The 18,217-nt window shown below is 37.3% G+C and overlaps 1 protein-coding gene across 1 annotated transcript; it reads left to right on the top strand.

Annotated features, from left to right (window-relative positions):
* Positions 1 to 425: 425 nt before the first annotated feature.
* On the top strand, positions 426 to 16,826 carry TMA16 (translation machinery associated 16 homolog). The gene is made up of 7 exons (XM_035550524.2): positions 426 to 575; positions 1,598 to 1,710; positions 8,651 to 8,688; positions 9,466 to 9,550; positions 10,605 to 10,753; positions 14,781 to 14,823; positions 16,585 to 16,826. The coding sequence occupies exons 1-7, from the start codon at positions 573 to 575 to the stop codon at positions 16,724 to 16,726; spliced, it is 573 nt and encodes a 190-aa protein (XP_035406417.1). The 5' UTR covers positions 426 to 572; the 3' UTR covers positions 16,727 to 16,826.
* The last annotated feature ends 1,391 nt before the right edge of the window (positions 16,827 to 18,217 follow it).

The following is an 18,217-nucleotide window of genomic DNA, read 5'->3' as shown; positions in this document are numbered from 1 at the left end:
GCCTTTTAAGGAAGGGTTTGAGAAGTATTCCCTTGGCAGTTTTCTACCTGGATCATGGTGTTTTTCTGATTTCTTGCCTGCTTTTTCACTTACTCTCGTTTCTCCTGTTGCAGCTGCCGATGTAGGTTGAAAATAACAATTTTACAGAGAACCATAGAATAGCTCAGGTTGGAAGGGACATTAGAGATCATTTGACTCCAACCCCCCTGCCATAGGCAGGAATGAAAGCACATCTGTGTCATGAAGCACACAGAGGTTGGTTCCTAACGTATTTTACTTGGACTCTTCGAAAACGGTAGAAGCCTGTTCTTACGGCGTGGTTTTATTTTTTATTCTATTTTTACGGTCAGTGGAGCCAGGCCCTTCCCCTGCTCCCGCCCCGCAGCGGCTACAGCGAGGCCGTCACCCTCAGACCCCTCAGCTACGAGGCATGCCGGCGACGAGGAGGAAGAGGAGGAGGAGAAGGAGGAAGAGGAGGAGGTGGCCCACCCCGGAACCCTGTGCTCGCTGCCGGCGCCGCCGCCCGGAGCTCTGCGGCTGGTGCACGGCGGCGGCTGAGGGCAGCGATCGCCATGGTGCGTGCGGGCGGGCAGGGGGCATGGCGCGGCTCTCCTTTCCTTTCATTTCTTTGCCTTTTCTTCCCTTCCCGTCGGGGGAAGCCAGGGAGAAGCCGGGAGCGGCTCGGCCCGCCTTGTGCTCACGGGGGCCTCTCCCGAGGGGCCGGCATTGTGCCCCCCGGCTGCTGCTTCCAGCCCCGACTGCAGAAAGCGAGGAGCAAAACGCGTGCAACTAGCTCACGGTGCCTCTGGAGGCTTCCCTGGGTTTCCATGGCGATTCAGCTGCCCCCCCCGCGATCCCAAACACCCATAAAGTGATGCACTTTAAAAGCACAAAGTCTCCGTTTACTCCTCGCTGCTTCCTGCATTGCATTTGCCCTTCGCGCGTATGGGTCTGGTTTTAAACACACAGCTTAAGGTTTCTCATTAAAGTTGCATATTAATCGATAAAGCCTTTCAGTTTCGTTCAAACATGCTTTTCTACCGAAAAGTAACAAAGCTCAAAACCGTGGCCCAGGACTCTTAAATTTGTGGGCGGTATTCCCTTTCTGTGCTGCATAGCAAGTGCAGTGCCTCTTACCAGACAGCAGCCAGAGGCACTCCCATGGTCTGCTGGAAAGAACAAAAAAACCCCTTCTGTTTTGTCGCATAAGTTACATCTGGCCTTTTCTGGAAATCAAAACAATCAGAAACTTGAGTCAGAAACTTGCTGAGGCACGCAGCAGTAATCTTAGTTTCCTAGCCACAGAGTTCTACAAAGCATGCATTTTGAGGGAAGGCCTTATGCAAAATGTGTTGCAGCATTTCCTACATTCCAGTAGTTACATTACAGCACGGAATGTGCTTAAATAATTTTGTTGTTGTGTACGTTATTGAGGGGGGTAAGATCCACCTGTTGGAACTGGTAAAGCACTACTATAAATTAAGGGGTTTGTGAGATAGGGATTCATGAGTTTTTAAGTCCCTACCATGACACGCGCCCCTATCTTTCCTTGAATGTTTGAGTTTAGTGGCATACAGTATCTTTGATTTCTTTTCAGCCAAAGTTACCGAAAAGCAAAGGCGCGAAGCAAGAGAAGAAGGTTATCCATCCTTACAGCAGAAAAGCTGCACAACTTGCAAGGGAAGCACACAAACAGGATAAGAAAGAAAAGTAAGTTTACTGTGCAACCTTACGTACAGACTGAAGGATATTACAGTAGATACTTTTGTTTGTGAGTGCTGGTGAAAGGGGACTGTTATGCTGATACAACCTTAACATCTATTTATTTTAATAAAACAGCCTACCACTACCATGCTATATAGGCCATGCGAACTGACAGACCTATATTGACAAAAATCAGCTTAAGGATGTAGTTCAGCTACTTGTAAATAAGGCTTCTTAGAGATACTTTCCAACCTTAATGATTCTGTGATTCTTCTTATCACAGCATTTTGCTTTTTAATAGCCTGAATGGCATCATGCTAGTGACTTCGCATGAAGTTTAGTCACCTTGTTTTACTTTACTTCAAGATTTAGTAAGAAACCTGCTTAGGGTCTGGCTTCTTGTACTGAAGTGCTGAGTTCATAGAGAAGAGCCAGAAACATCATTTGGTGTCCTTCCTACGGGAGAGAGACTTCTGAATAAGACTAAATAGTTAACTCCTTTTGGTGATTTCCTGCTGTTCCATCTTTTAATTTTCTTTCCCCTATTGCAGAGGGGAAAGATAGGTGGAGAGGACAGGCCTTTGATTTCCATTCTGTCTCAGCTTGCTGTTTCTAACACATATACCAACCAACTCTTTGAACGCTGATATAGCATGACTGTTCATTTAGAAATCTATTAAACTGTACTTCAGGCATTTTCTGTCAAAGTATACTGATACTTTGATAGACCACACAAACTGAACCAAAGTATTCACACACCTGAAGGTGTTGCGTTGGGAACTGCTGTTAGAGTTGAAGGGTTCCTCAGAGGTTGTGCAGCCCTATCCAGGGCAAACTTGTAAGGTTACTCTGCCTAGGAAGAGGCCCTTCACTAGGGAAAATAGGACACAGCTGTGTCCTGTAGCTTCAGCAGAGCTGCTGCAAGAAGTTGCAAGCAGCACTTGGTGAGGATTGTGCAGATTCCTAGTGTGCAAGAAGCTTTCCCTGCTGCTTTGTGTTGTCTGTGCTTTTCTGACTACTGTTTGTAAATTATTTTTGTGGTTGTTTTCCTAGTTCTAAATTGTCATCCCCTAATTATCTCATTTTGCCTCATAACTGCCATTCAGGAAGCTTAATCACAAAAGGTAACTGATTCATACTTGATTCTTGGTGCTTACATCTGTAGTTTTCCAATAAAGAAAAACATGCACAAGAAGACTTAGTGTGTAAAGGAGTGAGGTAGCGGTTATTCATTGTGATAGGGCACACTCAATCAAGTCTTTTAGTGATTTGTTCATGTGGGTAGAATTATACTGATACAGACACCTGTACTGACAAGCTCTTCTTGGAGTGCTATTTTTGTTTCCTCTTAAAATAGCAAGAAATGAAAGTAAAAAAACTCCTGCTGGAATAGTGTTATTCTATATGACTTGCCCTTTAATTATTTTTTTTCCACACTAAAGAGTAACTTCATAAAGTTAACAGCTTTTTAAAAAGGAAGTTTACATAAAAGAAATGAAGAGTTTCTTACCTGTGTAGGAGATAACAGTCTGTATAAGTAGCATGGTTAGTCTTTGTGTTACTTCCTTCTGAAGCATAGCAAACAGAGCTAGCCATAACAGTAAAACGCTTCTAAATGAAGCAAGTAAGCCATATTTTGGTATGAGTTCTAGCTTATAGGAGGAGAAAGCACCATTTTATAGGAAGCCATTAAGTGTTGGCTGCCCAGCAGGCTAATCAAAGGTGTGAGTCAAGCAACCCAATGAAGGAGCAGTTGTTTTTATCCCTATTTTTTGTGGGGATCAAATGAAGCCTGATGTCTTAACAGAGAAACTGGGATTACAATTAGAAGAAGTAGATTACTATCATTTTCTTTAGGTTCTGTTTCTTTATATTTACCTTTTCTTTTTCAAGCTCTCTTACTTTTTCAGGTGTGAGTCCTTTAGGCTGATGGTAACTGATGTAACCCTTTCTTTCTCATAGGGAAACCGTTCTGCCAAAAGTAGTGTGTCAACCTGGACTATCCAAAGCTTATTGTGAGAGAAAAATATTCTATCCATAAATAAGATCTCTACATCTTGCAGTCCTCAGTCCTATCTGAGTAATTATCATTGTTCACTTTGTAGCTCTGTTTTGTTGTGATGTTCTAAATACGATTTGCATTAGAATATAGACAATTGGAGGAAGTCAGTTTAACTCAAAAGACATGGCTAATGTTTCTTTAAGTTCTTCCCTATTTTCTTTAAAAGTCTTGTTCTAGTTTATTATGGATCTGTGTTATCTGTATTAATCAGCTTGTTAAATCTTACCTTTTAAATGTTTTGATTTTTTAATATTGGGAGTTACGCAGGTGTTAAAAACAGTCTGTTTAGCCACTAATCGGTCTTATCAGTGTAATTACTTATCTGTGAGTTTCTTTAGAATGTGATTTGGGTTCTGTTTGCAGAGCTCTGAAAATGAATAAATACGTTTCTGATGCTGTAGGCTGAGGAAGACTTTCTACTCTGCTGAAGGAAAAGCAGTAGCCCACACGTCGTTTCTTCTTCACTGCTTTTGGAAATTTCATAAGTACTGTCTTTTAACAGGAGCTGGTAATATTAAATAAATGCTCTAGCATTGTTTCTTCCAAATTTGAGCCTTAACGGCAAGAAGTTTACTGAAGAATTCTTTGCTGGAAAATTATATACTGAAGTTGAAATAGGTCAGTAGGAGATGCTCCCTCATGATCTCTGCAGCATATTCTTTCTTGGTCCCATCTACTATTCTCATACTTTCTTGAACATGCTTCTTACACTATAGAAATAGATGTGGGCAGGGCCTGAAACCTGAGGCAGTATTCCTAATATGATCTCACCTGCCCTCAGTGAAAGGGACAATTTCTCTATACAGGCTAATAAACTTCTGTGGCAAAGAAAACATGATTCTTCAATCAAAAAAGATAAAGATTTCATCTGAAATAGGGATGAGACACAATCAGTCACACTAGGAAGTTCTTCTGCACAGTCTGTATTATTTTAGTTAAACTGGAATTACTTGCCACAAGGTGCTGCAGTTGAGATTGGGGAAATGTGTGCGATACTTTTTGAACACATGTACACCTTATCTATTGATAAATGTTCAATACAAACGTATCATTTGGGTGTAGGTAGCCCTTGAACAACGTGTTACTGGAAGCTCAGTGTCTTTTGTGGAAGTTATTGATAAATGTTTTCCTTGATTTTTGTGTTTTCTTCGGTACTTGGCTTGAGACAGAATTCGGGACTAGAGACAATTTAGGCTTCTATTTACTTTTTTACTTTTCTGTATTAAGAAGGTATGGAAATAGCTACTATTAACATGCCTGTTCATGTTAAATAGGAAAGGGATTTGCATTTAGCTATGAAACGCACATCTTTTGCCCAAACAAGCTAAATAAAAAAAGGGAGGACGTTACCCACAAGGAATTTCAGTAAGACTGTGCAATGCTAGGAAAAAGGCAGGAGAAATTCTATAAGCTGCAGAAATCTGTCATCGAAGTAATCTTCTAAGCAAGCATTCTCAATGAAACATGACAGTAATAATAAGTTTGTTGTCCAGAAACTGCCTGTATTACAAAGGACCAATCTTGACCATAATGAGGGGAGACAGACCAATTGGTTTTAGAAAATTGACTACAATCTTCTGTCACTCTGTTCACTTGAATCACACCTTTCTGTGTCCCTCTTCACAGCTCTCCTCAAGGTCTAATCAGCACCAAATTCCAGTATATTTCTACCAATTTATTCTTTCTTAATCTACATGTGAATCCTTATTCCTACAGGCAAGTTGGTTGCTCTGTTAAATCATTACAAAGATGTTATGAGCCAGCAATACCTGGCTCACTTGTGCCAGTAGAACATTGCTTTTTCTACACTTCAGGTAAGTAGAACACGCTGAAATAGTCCTAGAACTTCTGTTAGTAATGATGCACCAACACCAACCGTATTTTGTTTGTAACTGCTGAAATCTCTGTCTCAGTTTTTGGTAGCCAAAGCTGATCTATTACAGGATTTTCTTCTTCGTGCCTAACTCAGGATATACCTTTTCTGTTGTGCATACGTTGTAAATTTTTCAGGAGTCTGTCCATTTTCGTTACAGAGATACCAGTCGAAATAATACCATGCTCTGAGGTATGAGAGCTAAGAAATTTTTACAGTATTTCTTGATCTGGCATGAAGTACTGTTTCCCCTTAGGAATAAGCCAGAGTCTTATATCTGCATGTGGAACTCTATTGTTTGTTTCTCCTTAGCTTTTCTGTTGTCTAACCTCTTAATCTCCCTTGAGCTACTATGATCCTAGTTGTGCTCGTTGCAGTAGTGATACTTTGAGATGTATTCTTGTACATTCTTTATGTGAAACTGAAGAATGTTAACTCTTAAAACTATTTCAGTTTTGGTTACAGAAATAAAAGAAAATGAACTGCAAATATGTTGATTTTAATTTTTTATAAAGGTAGTTTCATATGGAAGTATCCTGAAGTGCTTAGCCAAGCTACTAATTGGTGAGTCAGCTAATAAAAATTGGCATGTATAGGGAGAACTACAAAAGGTATTTAGCAACCTGAAACAAGAAACAAAAGGAAATTTGTTCTGTCAGCCATGACATTTCTTAATAAAGGAGTCAGTCTTCATTCTCAGAGCTGTAAGTGGCATTGTATGGGTGGGTATGGCAGGGAAAAAAATACCAAATTAATAAACTGATTTGGCAAAATATTATTTATTCAATTCTAATATTTAGAGCAGTTGAATACAGTATCTGCGATAAGAAGTGCTAATGGAGAATGAAAGTTAACTTTTAAAGTACCTAGTACATCTCAAGAAAACTGCTTATCACCCTTATCAATAATCAATGGCTAAGCATGATTTGATTATTTTTTTTTCCATTTGGTAGAAAATCATTAAGAAGCAACAGCCTGCCTGCCACAAGATTGTATCCCTGCCATTATCCTCTTTCCCTTGAGTAAAAGATGTTACTCACTGTGTGGAAGGAGATGAGAGGAACTGTCTTTGCCTTAGCTCATTTGATTAGCCTCCCTGCTAATACTGTTGTCTTCTAGCAGTCATTGAGGTCAGGCTTTTATGAAAAGTACAGTGAGGCAATATCTGATCCTGTCACCCAATATTTCTCATACTGAAATAAGTTGTGCACACCTAAAGACTAAAGGAGGTTTTTCTTCCAAAAGATAAGCCTGGTTATGTGCATCATTGCCTAGATAAACAAATGAGCTAACAACCATCGTGGGCCCAAATGGCAGCTCTTAGTGTTTTAAAGCATAGATAGATGACAATTTGTGATCCTAATCAGGAAGCTTTTCTAGATGGCATTGTAGTTTTCTCTATGGCAACACTTTGCAGATGTGCTTGGCTCGCTTTGTTGCCATGCAAGGTTCACAGCAGGGACTGCGGCTGTGGTCCCCACTGTGTGGAAATAAAAAATCCTTGTCGTGGATACTCTCACCTGTCATAACTCCACGATCTGTGCTGTAAGCCTTCTGCAGGCTCCCTACCACATTTTTTATTGATGACGTCTTTTACAGCAGAGTTTTAAAGCGGACTTCCAATCTAAATATTTTTCCCTTTTTTTTTTTTTTTTTTAAACATCTTCTCATCCGGATCTGTCCTTTAATCCATGCGAACTGGTGTCATTTTTAGTTGAACGCTAGGATCATTTAATTAATCAACCAGCTTGGTTTTTTTTTTTGGCAGGTTTGATAAAACTCAACCCTGTTGCATGACTTCTATAGATTTTTATATTTAAAAAATCTACATTTTTAAAAATTTACAATTTTTTACATTAAAAACGTAAATACTACATGAAAAAGGTAATCATTACTTTAACAGTGTAGGTTTATGGCCAAGTGACTCAAGTATGTTTGTCTCTAGAAAGTAGGACTTTCTCTTTTGATGTGAACTTTTGCGACAGGTGATATCTTCTGTCCTTGAGTTAATTCAGTTAACTGTGAAATGTTCATTAAATCCTATAGAGTACAAGGAATTTAATCAATTTAATTAGCTTTGAACTGAGTTGAATTTTCGACAGCATTTGCTCTTTCAAATGATATCCTTTATCATTTTCTTTATTCTTTATCAGTTTTCTTATTAAATAAGAAAACCTCCTCTTAATTATATCACAAGTCCTTGGATGTATACAGCACACATGCATGGCTAAGATATTTTTCCAGTGACAAACTTTATACTAATCCCAATCTATTCCTTTCCTTTCTGGCAATAAAATGACATTCAACAACATTCATTGCTCCAGACTGAATCTGAGAGCTGTAGGGCATGAGGCAACAGGAGAACTTGTGTTCTCTAAGAATTTCTTAATAGGACTGGAATTAGTCCCAAACTGAATTGTGTACACACATCTCTCAGAATACAGAAGGCTTCGGTATCCCACCAGAAATTGAGGTGGAGTGAAAAACACATTGAGATTAATTTTCTTCATATTTTTAATTTTAAAAGTTAATTTCAGTTTCTTAACATTTTAAGTTTTACTGCTAAGCACTAACTTTAATAATCAGTTTATTATATACTAATATGATATTTTTCCTATTATGTTTGATTTGTGAGAATGCACGACAGTGAAGCCTTCTGTTTTTGATTTTCAAACACGTGAAATAATACCAGCAGAATATTAGAAATGCTTAACAATAATACTAAAGTGCAGATCTTTCATCCTGTTTTTCTATTTCTTTTCTTCCAACATACTATTTTAACTTAATAGGTAGACTGGATGAATTTCAGGTGGTAACTACCAAAAAGTAGAAATTTTCAACAAAGCAAAATATGTTGTACATTGTTCTGTGTTCGGCAGATATTTTCCATTTGAACTTTTACCTTGACTTCCATCTTGAGTCCAAAACTATTTTCTGGGGAAGGAAAGTGAAGATAATTTTTATTTACATGGTATTCATTCCTTGCTAACATGTCTGTTTTGCTCTGTTAGGTTGAAGACTGAAAAAGCTTTGCGTTTGAATATTATTGGTGAGCAGAAACATCTATTACTGAATACATTAGTCAACTTTTTATCATAAAATTTGTTTTACCAACTTTATAGCTTCTCTACTTGAAGTTTCTTTATCTATAATCTGACTCTGTAATCTTAAAAGAGACTTTGAAGAAGTGCTGAAATACCTGAGATTCTTTGAAGTATTACTTATGGGGTTGAACTCGTGGCTTAGAGCCTAATCCTTAGTGTACACGACAACAGGTTAATATAGAACAAACATCTCTTTTTATACATCTGTACTTGTATTTATTGTACTTGTCTCCATGCTTTTCTTAAACATTTCTAAAATAAGATTATATATGTAGCTTAACAGACACTGTAATAATGTCTGTCAAGTAAATACAAGACTTCAAGAGACAACCTGAAATATTTTTCTTTCAAATGATTGACATTCACCTTTTCAATTGAATTATTTAATAATTGTGGTAACTGGAACTCTTGTTCAGCCACTCTGTTGTTGTTGTTGTTTTTCCTTTGGGCATTCATAACTTGGCATCTTAAGCAATTGATCCAATTGATATTTTAGATACTAGTTTCCAGTAATCCACAGCAAAGTATTAAAACTTCTTTCCAAAAGGAACAATGTTTCTATTATAGATACCTCCATACCCGGTATACACATGATCAGTGAGCCGAATTTCTATTCAAAATCTTGAATAATCGAGGTTTATTTAAGAAACTTTGAAGAACTTTAATCTTTGCTGGTGATACCATGGTAATATAATCATTAATGGTCACTTTTTTTTTTTCAGGAGAAAAGTTGCAATGGTTTCAAAGTCACCTTGACCCCAATAAAACTGACTACACAAAGAAAGAAGCTTGTGAACTAATTGAAGAGTAAGTCTGCAGTTAAAATGGGACTGAAAAGCTTGATTTGTCTTTTAAAATAATGTTCTTAAATAAGATCTATGTAGTGATGTTGACTCAGAGGACTTACTTGTTATGTTACTATTAGTAATATCAAGTAGTTGATTTTGTTAAAACAGGACAGTTACATATTAAAAGGTACATATATATATTTACAATAGAATTATTGAAGTAACCCTTGCATTTTTATTTAAGTGTCTATCTTCTATTGTATTGTGTGGAGGATTGATTATTTGGAGAAATGTAATTGCCTGAATTTGCTAGTTGGGCTGTTCAGTGAAACAATGCACAAAGTTTGTTCTATTCCTTACACCTTTTTTCTTTGGTGAGAAGATTAAGTAATATTCAGGTGGGCAGAGTTTTAGGGCAGGAAATATCAAAATTGGATTTAGGTAAGAAAGAACTTAGTTCTGTGCTGCTGGATATATGTACCTGTGGCCTGTCATGAGTTTTTACCTTCAAGTGTAAGGATATAATATTTATGTATTCTTAAAAATTTGCATTATGTCCATTTTCTTTCAGAAGCTCTGAAATATTTCTTTCACAGTTCATGAAATCTGTAAGCTGCTAGCCAACACTAGTGATACTGCAAAGGCAGTAACAATTTACTCTGTGGATCCAGTTTGGATGATTACACAATGATGTATATGACATGGATGATGTCACAATGATGTATAAGACAGAAGAACCACAAAACCCATTAATGAGATGATGAAATTCAGCTCTTAAAATTTAAGAAAACTTAAATCTAACACTGAGAACTCATGATAGCATGGAAGTTTTATCTAAAGTAGTTTGAACAAAAAAACAAAAAATGTTCTGTAAGCAGCAGATGATTCAAATGTATTTCTAAATGGGGCTTTTACTTTGACGATGAAAGTGATGTTTCTTAGATTTGAACTGTATCTCTGACTAATTTAGGAAATATAATTTTTAAAACAACTTCTTAGATTGTCAGAATAATTCTGTTGTGCAAAAATTTTGCATGAATACATGTAGCATAAGTGCATCTTATTTCTTTCAGATACATGGGCCGATTCAGTGATGAACTGGAGCAGATTGAATTACGAAACAGTATTAAAGGTAGACAGGGAAGACAGCATGGTTCACGGGAAACTGTCATCAAGCAGACCATGGAACGAGAAAGACAGCTCTATGAAGGCTATGGGATAGGTATGTAAAAGCATTAGAAATAACCACGTGGTCATACCTTCTCCTCCTGCTCACGAGGCTAGAACCTAAGTGAAATTTTTAGGCAGTATGTTTATTATTCAATTCTCAAAGGAACTCACTAACAGCTAGTTTGTTGCTGACAAGTACTTCCAAAGTTTGAATATTTCTAAGTCTTTCTATTAAAATTGAGGGAATCCGGGAAGAAATGCTGGACTATTATGACACATCTACTCTACAGGCACAAATGATAATCCACAAGGAGGAAACACACATTTTTCCTTTTGCTCTCAGGCAGAGGAGTTTTGCTTTCTTTGACTCGTGGGAGGTGTTGGAGGGAATATATATGAAGGCCCTAACACTTAACCTCTTAATAATCAAACTCCCAAAAATTCTGAAGATTTCAAATTAAGTGTTACAGATGAAAGCTCAGCTGAAAGCACTTTGAGTTTTTAAAACATTTACCTTGGCCATCATCACAAGTTTGAATAAAATCATAATGCCAGTTATTCTCGTTGGCTTTTTTATTACCATTTATCTTTCTGTGGCAGTGGAGTGTCTAGTGAAATCTTCCAAGATCAACTGAGAAGCAGTCATGTGAAAAATCACAACACAAGCATTAGAGCTGAAGACTTCCTCATAAAGTGCATAGAGTTTCCCATAAGAAGAAACAAACTCTTTATGAAAGTATTTTGTCTTCTGGGAGGTAGCGCACAGATGCAAGCTACTTGTGAGAAAGACATAAGTCTGAGAATGAGATAACTGGAAGCATCAGTAAGCTGGTGAAATAAGAAAAAAGGGACAATAATTGTACAAAAACCAAAGACTTGAAAAAAGTGAAGTACAAAATAGTACTGAGATTTATTATTTGCATTTTTCTTTCACAAGTAGGCATGTTGGGGTCAAATGATGGACTTGGCTTTAATGCTAAAGTATTATTCAAAGGTAGTCAGTCTGGCTAATGGTTAAAGTAAGTCATGGAAGAATTGAAAAATCAATATTGATCAGATACAAAGGTGAGCAAGGTTTGGGCTGCATGTCATATTCCCCTTGATTGTATTTTACCAATTAAAAACAAATAGTTGTAAAAATTTTGCAACTACTACTTGTTACTTTCACATCTTGCAATTGCAGAGGAATTCAGAAATATCTGTATGACTTCACATGTAACAGAAATCCATTTTTGTTCACTTAGAAGGGGGAAAAAGTCATAGGAAGGTAGAACCTATGAATGTCATCAAATGGCTCAGTTGAAGAAAATTTCCTTTCTGGTAGTACTTTTAAATTTTAGTTCTTTTTTACTGTATTGCTTTGTGGAAAGCTGACAAAAAATGAGTAGGACTAGATAGAAAGATGTCAAACGCACAAGCACAACATAAAAATAAAGAATCCAGAAATATTGTAAGCAAAATTGGAGGTTATTATAGCATTAGTAAGTAAAGCGTTCAGAGAGCATGGTGCAACTTCACATATTAAATACGCTCTCAAATCATTCATTATTTGTTATCACAGCTGCTGCAGGTTTTGCTCTCTGTCTAGGACAGTAGTCATTCACAGAAAATAGTTGCTGCTAAATACTGTAATTAGAGATCGGAGATAAATGGAAATCAGCTGGAAACTGCTTTTATGCTCTCCATCATTATCACTGGAAGCTGTAGTGAAGCTTTGATAACTGACATAGTAGCTGTTCCTCCTTCCCCCCCCCCCCCATTCCTGAATTCAGTTATTTCTTGTAGGCGTATGCATTTGCTGTGAACAAACTACATGATATGAATTGCTTAGAATTAAGAAATAAGAAATTCTCTTATAATTCAATGCTGTATATATCAGGTATATGCAAATGAAAAAAATTATTTTTAGCATGTTTACGGAAGTGGTAGATATCCAAAAGCACATCAAATTTTAGTCTTAAAAAAATAGTACCTATACAGGGAACATTCAGTCAGAGGTTGTTGAGTTTTGTTAGCAGTTACTTCTCACCCCCCTTACCCCTTAAATATATCTAAGTTAATTTTACTGCTCTTTTCTACCTGACGTATTGTCATTTGTGTGAGTGTATTTTAATCTGGTCTTTCGTGTTTATAGGAAAGCTATTGAAAGGGAATCCTAGATTTTGACAAGATATTTTGACAGAATTTAGAGTTAGTGTGCTTTTAGTTGAAAAACATCATAATTATTTCATCTGAACATCATACATTTTTGATAATTTGCCTTTATTTGCCTAGCATGTTCTTACAGAAGTGGGAGGTAAATTTTGGGGAAGAAGAGCCTTTAAAGCTAAATGCACCACTTTTATTAGTTAGTTCTTGAAATTTCAGGATATAAGGAAATTGATTTTAATTTAAATGAAAGTTTTATCGCTTGCATGTATTTGCTAGCATAACTACGGCACTGATAGCTGTTGCCTTCTGTAACAATCATGATTGTGTACCTGAATGGTTCTTCATTTAAAGAACATGTACATCTACAAAACATCTACAGTTTGACATCCTTTTCCCTTTGTAACTTCAGACTGCAATAGCACCTTTTGACCCAACTTGGGTGTTTTCTCCTTATGATAGTTCTAATGAACATGACATGAATACTGCTTATGTTGTGCCAAGAGCAGCGCCACTTCAGTTCTTGTGAGATTTAGGTAAATTTCTTCTGCAAGTCTTTGCTTTAGGAGAGAGAAATGGTTACTGCTGTGAAGAATGATGATGTTTTTATGAACAGCATACTTCTGAAAAAGAAACAGAATGGCAAAAACCATGACCCTGGTGCATGCTATGGAGATACATCAGTAAAACAAGTGTTATTAATCTGACAATACGGTGCTACTGCAGCTTTCCACCGTAATGAATAAAGTCAGTTACTGTGCAGTAACTAATTATTTCTACACGCAAAACAGTTGGACAAGAGTTCCTAGTTCAGTTCCTAATCTGGCAGTTCTGTGGTTTGCATTGTATAACATACTGCAAACATATGCGTAAGCACAACCTAAAACTTGCCGCTGCCAAATATTACATTGCATTTACTGCAGTATTTATCAGTCATTTCAGCAACCAGAGCAAGCGTCCCAGTAGCAAGAGTGGCTTCTGGAACAGGTATTTAACAATGCAAACTATAATTGCATTGCAGTGAGGTTAATTGCCATAAAATAGTCATTCTTTGCTTTTACACTCTCTTGGTCCAGGTGGAAGTAAGTAGTAGTATATCCCAAAATCCAAAAACATGTTCTCTTCAAACACCCAAGAACCTAACTGTACTCTTCCCAGTGTTTATATTTTATATACACATACATATTCTTGTACACGGTAAATTTTCAAAAGTGTGTTGAAGTGTTTCTTAGATTTTCTTACTTGAATTTACTTTCCTAACTCTGCTACTGATCTATCGTGCATGCAGTGGTGACTTAAGTGCTTTGAAATTGTTTTCCTTAAACATTTCATTTCCTAAGCACTTAATACTAACTAATTAATAGTGTTTATTGTATATTTAGGTCAGTTATGAAAGTAATCTTTTTTATTGTGTCTTGTATCTGTGGTGTGTCTTTAGATTAAGTTAATGCAAAGTAGAATTTTTATTACGCAGGTGAAGGAATGTCTTTCAAAAACTATCATAAGCAGACCTTGATAAGCCTCCTTGAGGAGGCTAGTTATGCTTTTAAAATAAATATATTAATCGTTTTTCTGATTTCTTCACTGGACTTTTTTTAAAGGGAATCTTTTAAGTGCTTACGTTTCTTGCTATTTTTCAGATGTGTCAGTTTAGAGAAGGTGAAGCACCTTCTTATTTGTCAGGACTGGGTTCTCAATAGCTGGTATGTTTGAATTCTGGAACAGTTCATAAGTATAATTTCACTTTCTTTACTTCAGCAGTGAGAGGTCTTTGTGTTTATGTATTGTTCTAGTAACTTTCTAGCATGAATCCTTATTGTCATTTTCTTGGTTTTACAGTGCCTGAAATAATATGTTCAGCCCTTTCTTTGAAATGAGACTCACTTGAATAACGTAACACATCTAATAGTATTTAATTTCATTCCCATTAGAAATCCCAGACATTGTGAACAGCAAGCACCTTAAATTTTTCAGGTAAGGTCCTTTTATTCTCACTACTAATTAATCTGTTTATGCAAAACACTGTTTCTGAATTTGACATGTTGTATTGTCTTTTCTTAAAGGATTTATGCAAAATTGCTAAATATTTGTCTTGTTTGAAAAAGACTAGGTATGGTGCTGCTAACTCAGCAATTTGTAGCTGTTACAGGTGACAGTTAATCAGTAAGACATTGGGAGTGTGTTAGAAAGCTTCAACAGTTAGAGTTCCATTTCTGCATCTTAAGTACCTTTTTTTTTTTTTTTTTGATATTCTTAGGGAATGTTTTTTCGTTACCTGAGCGGTTCACCAATTTACACTAACATAATTAACACTCACTGTTAGTTTCTGAGGATCAAGACATGGATTTATAGATAAATGGAAATACAGTGGAATAGTTCTCTTACCTGAAATGAGATTTCAGATGGTAATTGCAGTCATATAGTGTCGTGACCTAAATTATTTATAGTCAGAACTTAACCATTAAGTAAGCTAAAACAGCACTAAGTTCTTAGTCTTGTTTTCTAAGATACAAGATGCACATGTAGGTGAACTAAGGTCTGCGGCAGTGTTTTTGTATATGTACTAGTTGAAAGTCATGAGAGAATCGATGACATCCACTTAAGGCTCTGGGAGATGTAGAACTTGCTGCTAGCTCATCTCGGCTAGCAAGCCAGTATGACTTGGGAAGAGGTTGAAGAAACACTTTGGTGTGTCTTGCTCTTGCTGACAGCTCTATCAAAGCAGATACTTGGGGGAAAACCCCCAAAACTTACGAATGCTAAATGTTGCAAGGAGTGATACAGCACCATCTCCTAGGGGTGGTGTGCAGCCAGAAGTCATAGTCCCAGGATGGTGGAATATTGCTGGAGATTTCAAAGGGACCTCTGGCTGCCATGTTTTTATATGCACAATTGATTTCATGCACTGGGATATCTGATGGAGGTGTTACTGTTTTATTGCCTTGGTAGATCCAAAAGTAGCACGTCTAGCTTATAATTGGCACATACTATCTTTGCAGTTGAGAAAAATTATCCATGAAGTACACCATCATCAAGCAGCCATTTTATCAGTTGAATACAGGATTCGACATGGGATATTTAAGTGAACCCTTCCTCCTTTATGCAGCCTTTTGAAGTAATGTACTTATGTGAATTATTGTTTATTAATATTTTTTGTCTCCTTGAAGCCAGTTACAGAATCACAAAATGGTTTGGGTTGGAAGAGACCTTAAAGATGACCTAGGTCCAACCCCCTTGCCGTGGGCAGGGACACCTCCCACTAGACCAAATTGCCTGAAGTCATACAAGATGTTAACAGTTACCATAAATTGTAATGAAGTACTTGATGTACATGTGATATTAGCTCTGCAAGTTGAGCAGCCATATGAAAGAAAGTCTTCTGAACTGCTTTTCCAGAGGAGCTGGTGAGTTTAGTGTGTCTAACCTAGAAGCAGTTGGTCTCAAGTAACTGAGGATACAAATAGTCTGTGGGGATAAAGTGAAACAGGTTTGTTGGTTGTTTTTCAGACTTTCAAATGTGAAAGTACTTAGTTCTTCACAGACAATTTGCAGCTACTGTAGTGTCCAAGATCAGGTGAAAACGCAGACACTCATTCATACTGCAGTTGGACTGATAGTATACGTTAGAAAACCAGCATCACTTGAGTTAGCATCTCCTGAGAAGAGGTGAACTAACTCTGCTACTTTTTCCTGCTATTCCTATCCATAAGTGTTTTTTGTGACTTTTTCTTTCAGGGAATGGGATGGTGATCTGAAGAGATTGCCAAACATCAAAATGAGAAAGCTATCAGCTAGGGATGCTGTCTGCAGTCACACCGAGGTGGCAGATGCAGAAACTGAAGAAGAATTGAGTAAAGCAGAAGATACAGCCTCATAACCCCCAGCTGATTCAAGGGTTGAAGCAGCTGAAGGGAACTGTAAGAAACCTACTTTAATCAGCACTGGAAACAAGAATAAAGCTAGTGTTTCTAATTATATTTGCGTAGTCTTTGCTAATTGCATTTTTGATAAGCACACTGTGTACTTACGCTGGAGAGCAAACATTCAGTAGCAGCATGTTATTCAGTTACAGCTTTCATAGCTAAATAAAACTTAGTATTTTAATTGTGTCCTTACCTCTCTTACTGTACCTGCTCTTTAGGATGCAGGCTTCTAAGTTGACAAATTGCCTAAATCTTGACATCCTGACTAGTACAGCACATCTTTGCTGGTCATACAGCAGACAGGACTCAGGCACCTATTAGAAATACTTTGTGGTGGGAAACCCTTACCTTTTCCTGGTAGCAGCAAGAATACACACAACAAAATAGCAGGCTCCCTGTTAAGCAGTGGGCCCCCAGTTACAGCTTTTATACACCCCTTGTGGTGGTGGGTGGGGTCCTTAGGTGCACACAGGTTTGTGGAGAGCGGTGATAGGCCTCCTCTCACCAAATGGGGTGCTGCATGGCACAAATCATTCAGCTCAGGTGTAAGGAACACACCTGCTTGGTGAAAATGTATACACAGATAATGAGATAATCAGTTAATCGTGAAGAACTTTCACCTTGTACCCTCTGAGAATCTGTCAGTAACAGAGACGGCTGGTAAGACGTCAACAAAGCACTGAGTATTTTATGTTTTGTCAAGAGAAATGAGAGAATTACGCTGTTCTCTCCACCCTGTATTGAAGAAGTCAGGCCAGAAGCCAATTAAAGTCCATATAGTCTGTTTTTAAATGTCTCTTTAGTTTAGTGTTTTTTTTTCTGTCCCCTCTTTTGAGAAAGCTGTGCATTTGTAAATAAAGTTGCATAGGACTTCTGAATAGCAGGCTAGCTGTATGAAACAACTCTTTAGATGCCATTAAATGTGTCTTTCAGTAAGGTTCTTAGTAGGTTCTCCCTTTCAGAAATGCAAAAGTAAAAAAAAGAAAAGGCAAAGGGTGACTTTCACAGCAGGACATTTTTGATTGAGAGGCCGGGTTAGATTGCCTTGTAGTCACAGTTCAGATGTACAGTCTGTGGAAATTGTACCACTCACAGCTCAGATGCCCAGTAATCACGAGGAAACATGTATTCTTGATGGATGATCTTTCTAGTGCTCGATCCCTAATGCAGTTCTGTGTGCTAAACAGAGCTCTCTGTCTTGGTAAATAGTTAACAGTTCTCTGAAATTTGACAGATACTTCAGGGTGTATTTTTTTTTTACTGTGTAGCTGTGCAGCAAGTTTTACTGCTAAGTTTTATTCTGCTAACAGCTGTATTAAATTTTTCCCTTTTTACAAAATAGGTCTGTGCTATCATTTCAAGTTTTAGGAAACCAAATTCCATAGTAATAGGGAATTAATCACTGTTCTTCTTACATGAATATATAGAGAAACCTGGGTAAATGT

The sequence above is a fragment of the Cygnus atratus genome, chromosome 4 (assembly GCF_013377495.2).
Source record: "Cygnus atratus isolate AKBS03 ecotype Queensland, Australia chromosome 4, CAtr_DNAZoo_HiC_assembly, whole genome shotgun sequence".
Taxonomy (NCBI): Eukaryota; Metazoa; Chordata; class Aves; order Anseriformes; family Anatidae; genus Cygnus; species Cygnus atratus.
This window is presented reverse-complemented; position numbering and strand designations above follow the sequence as displayed.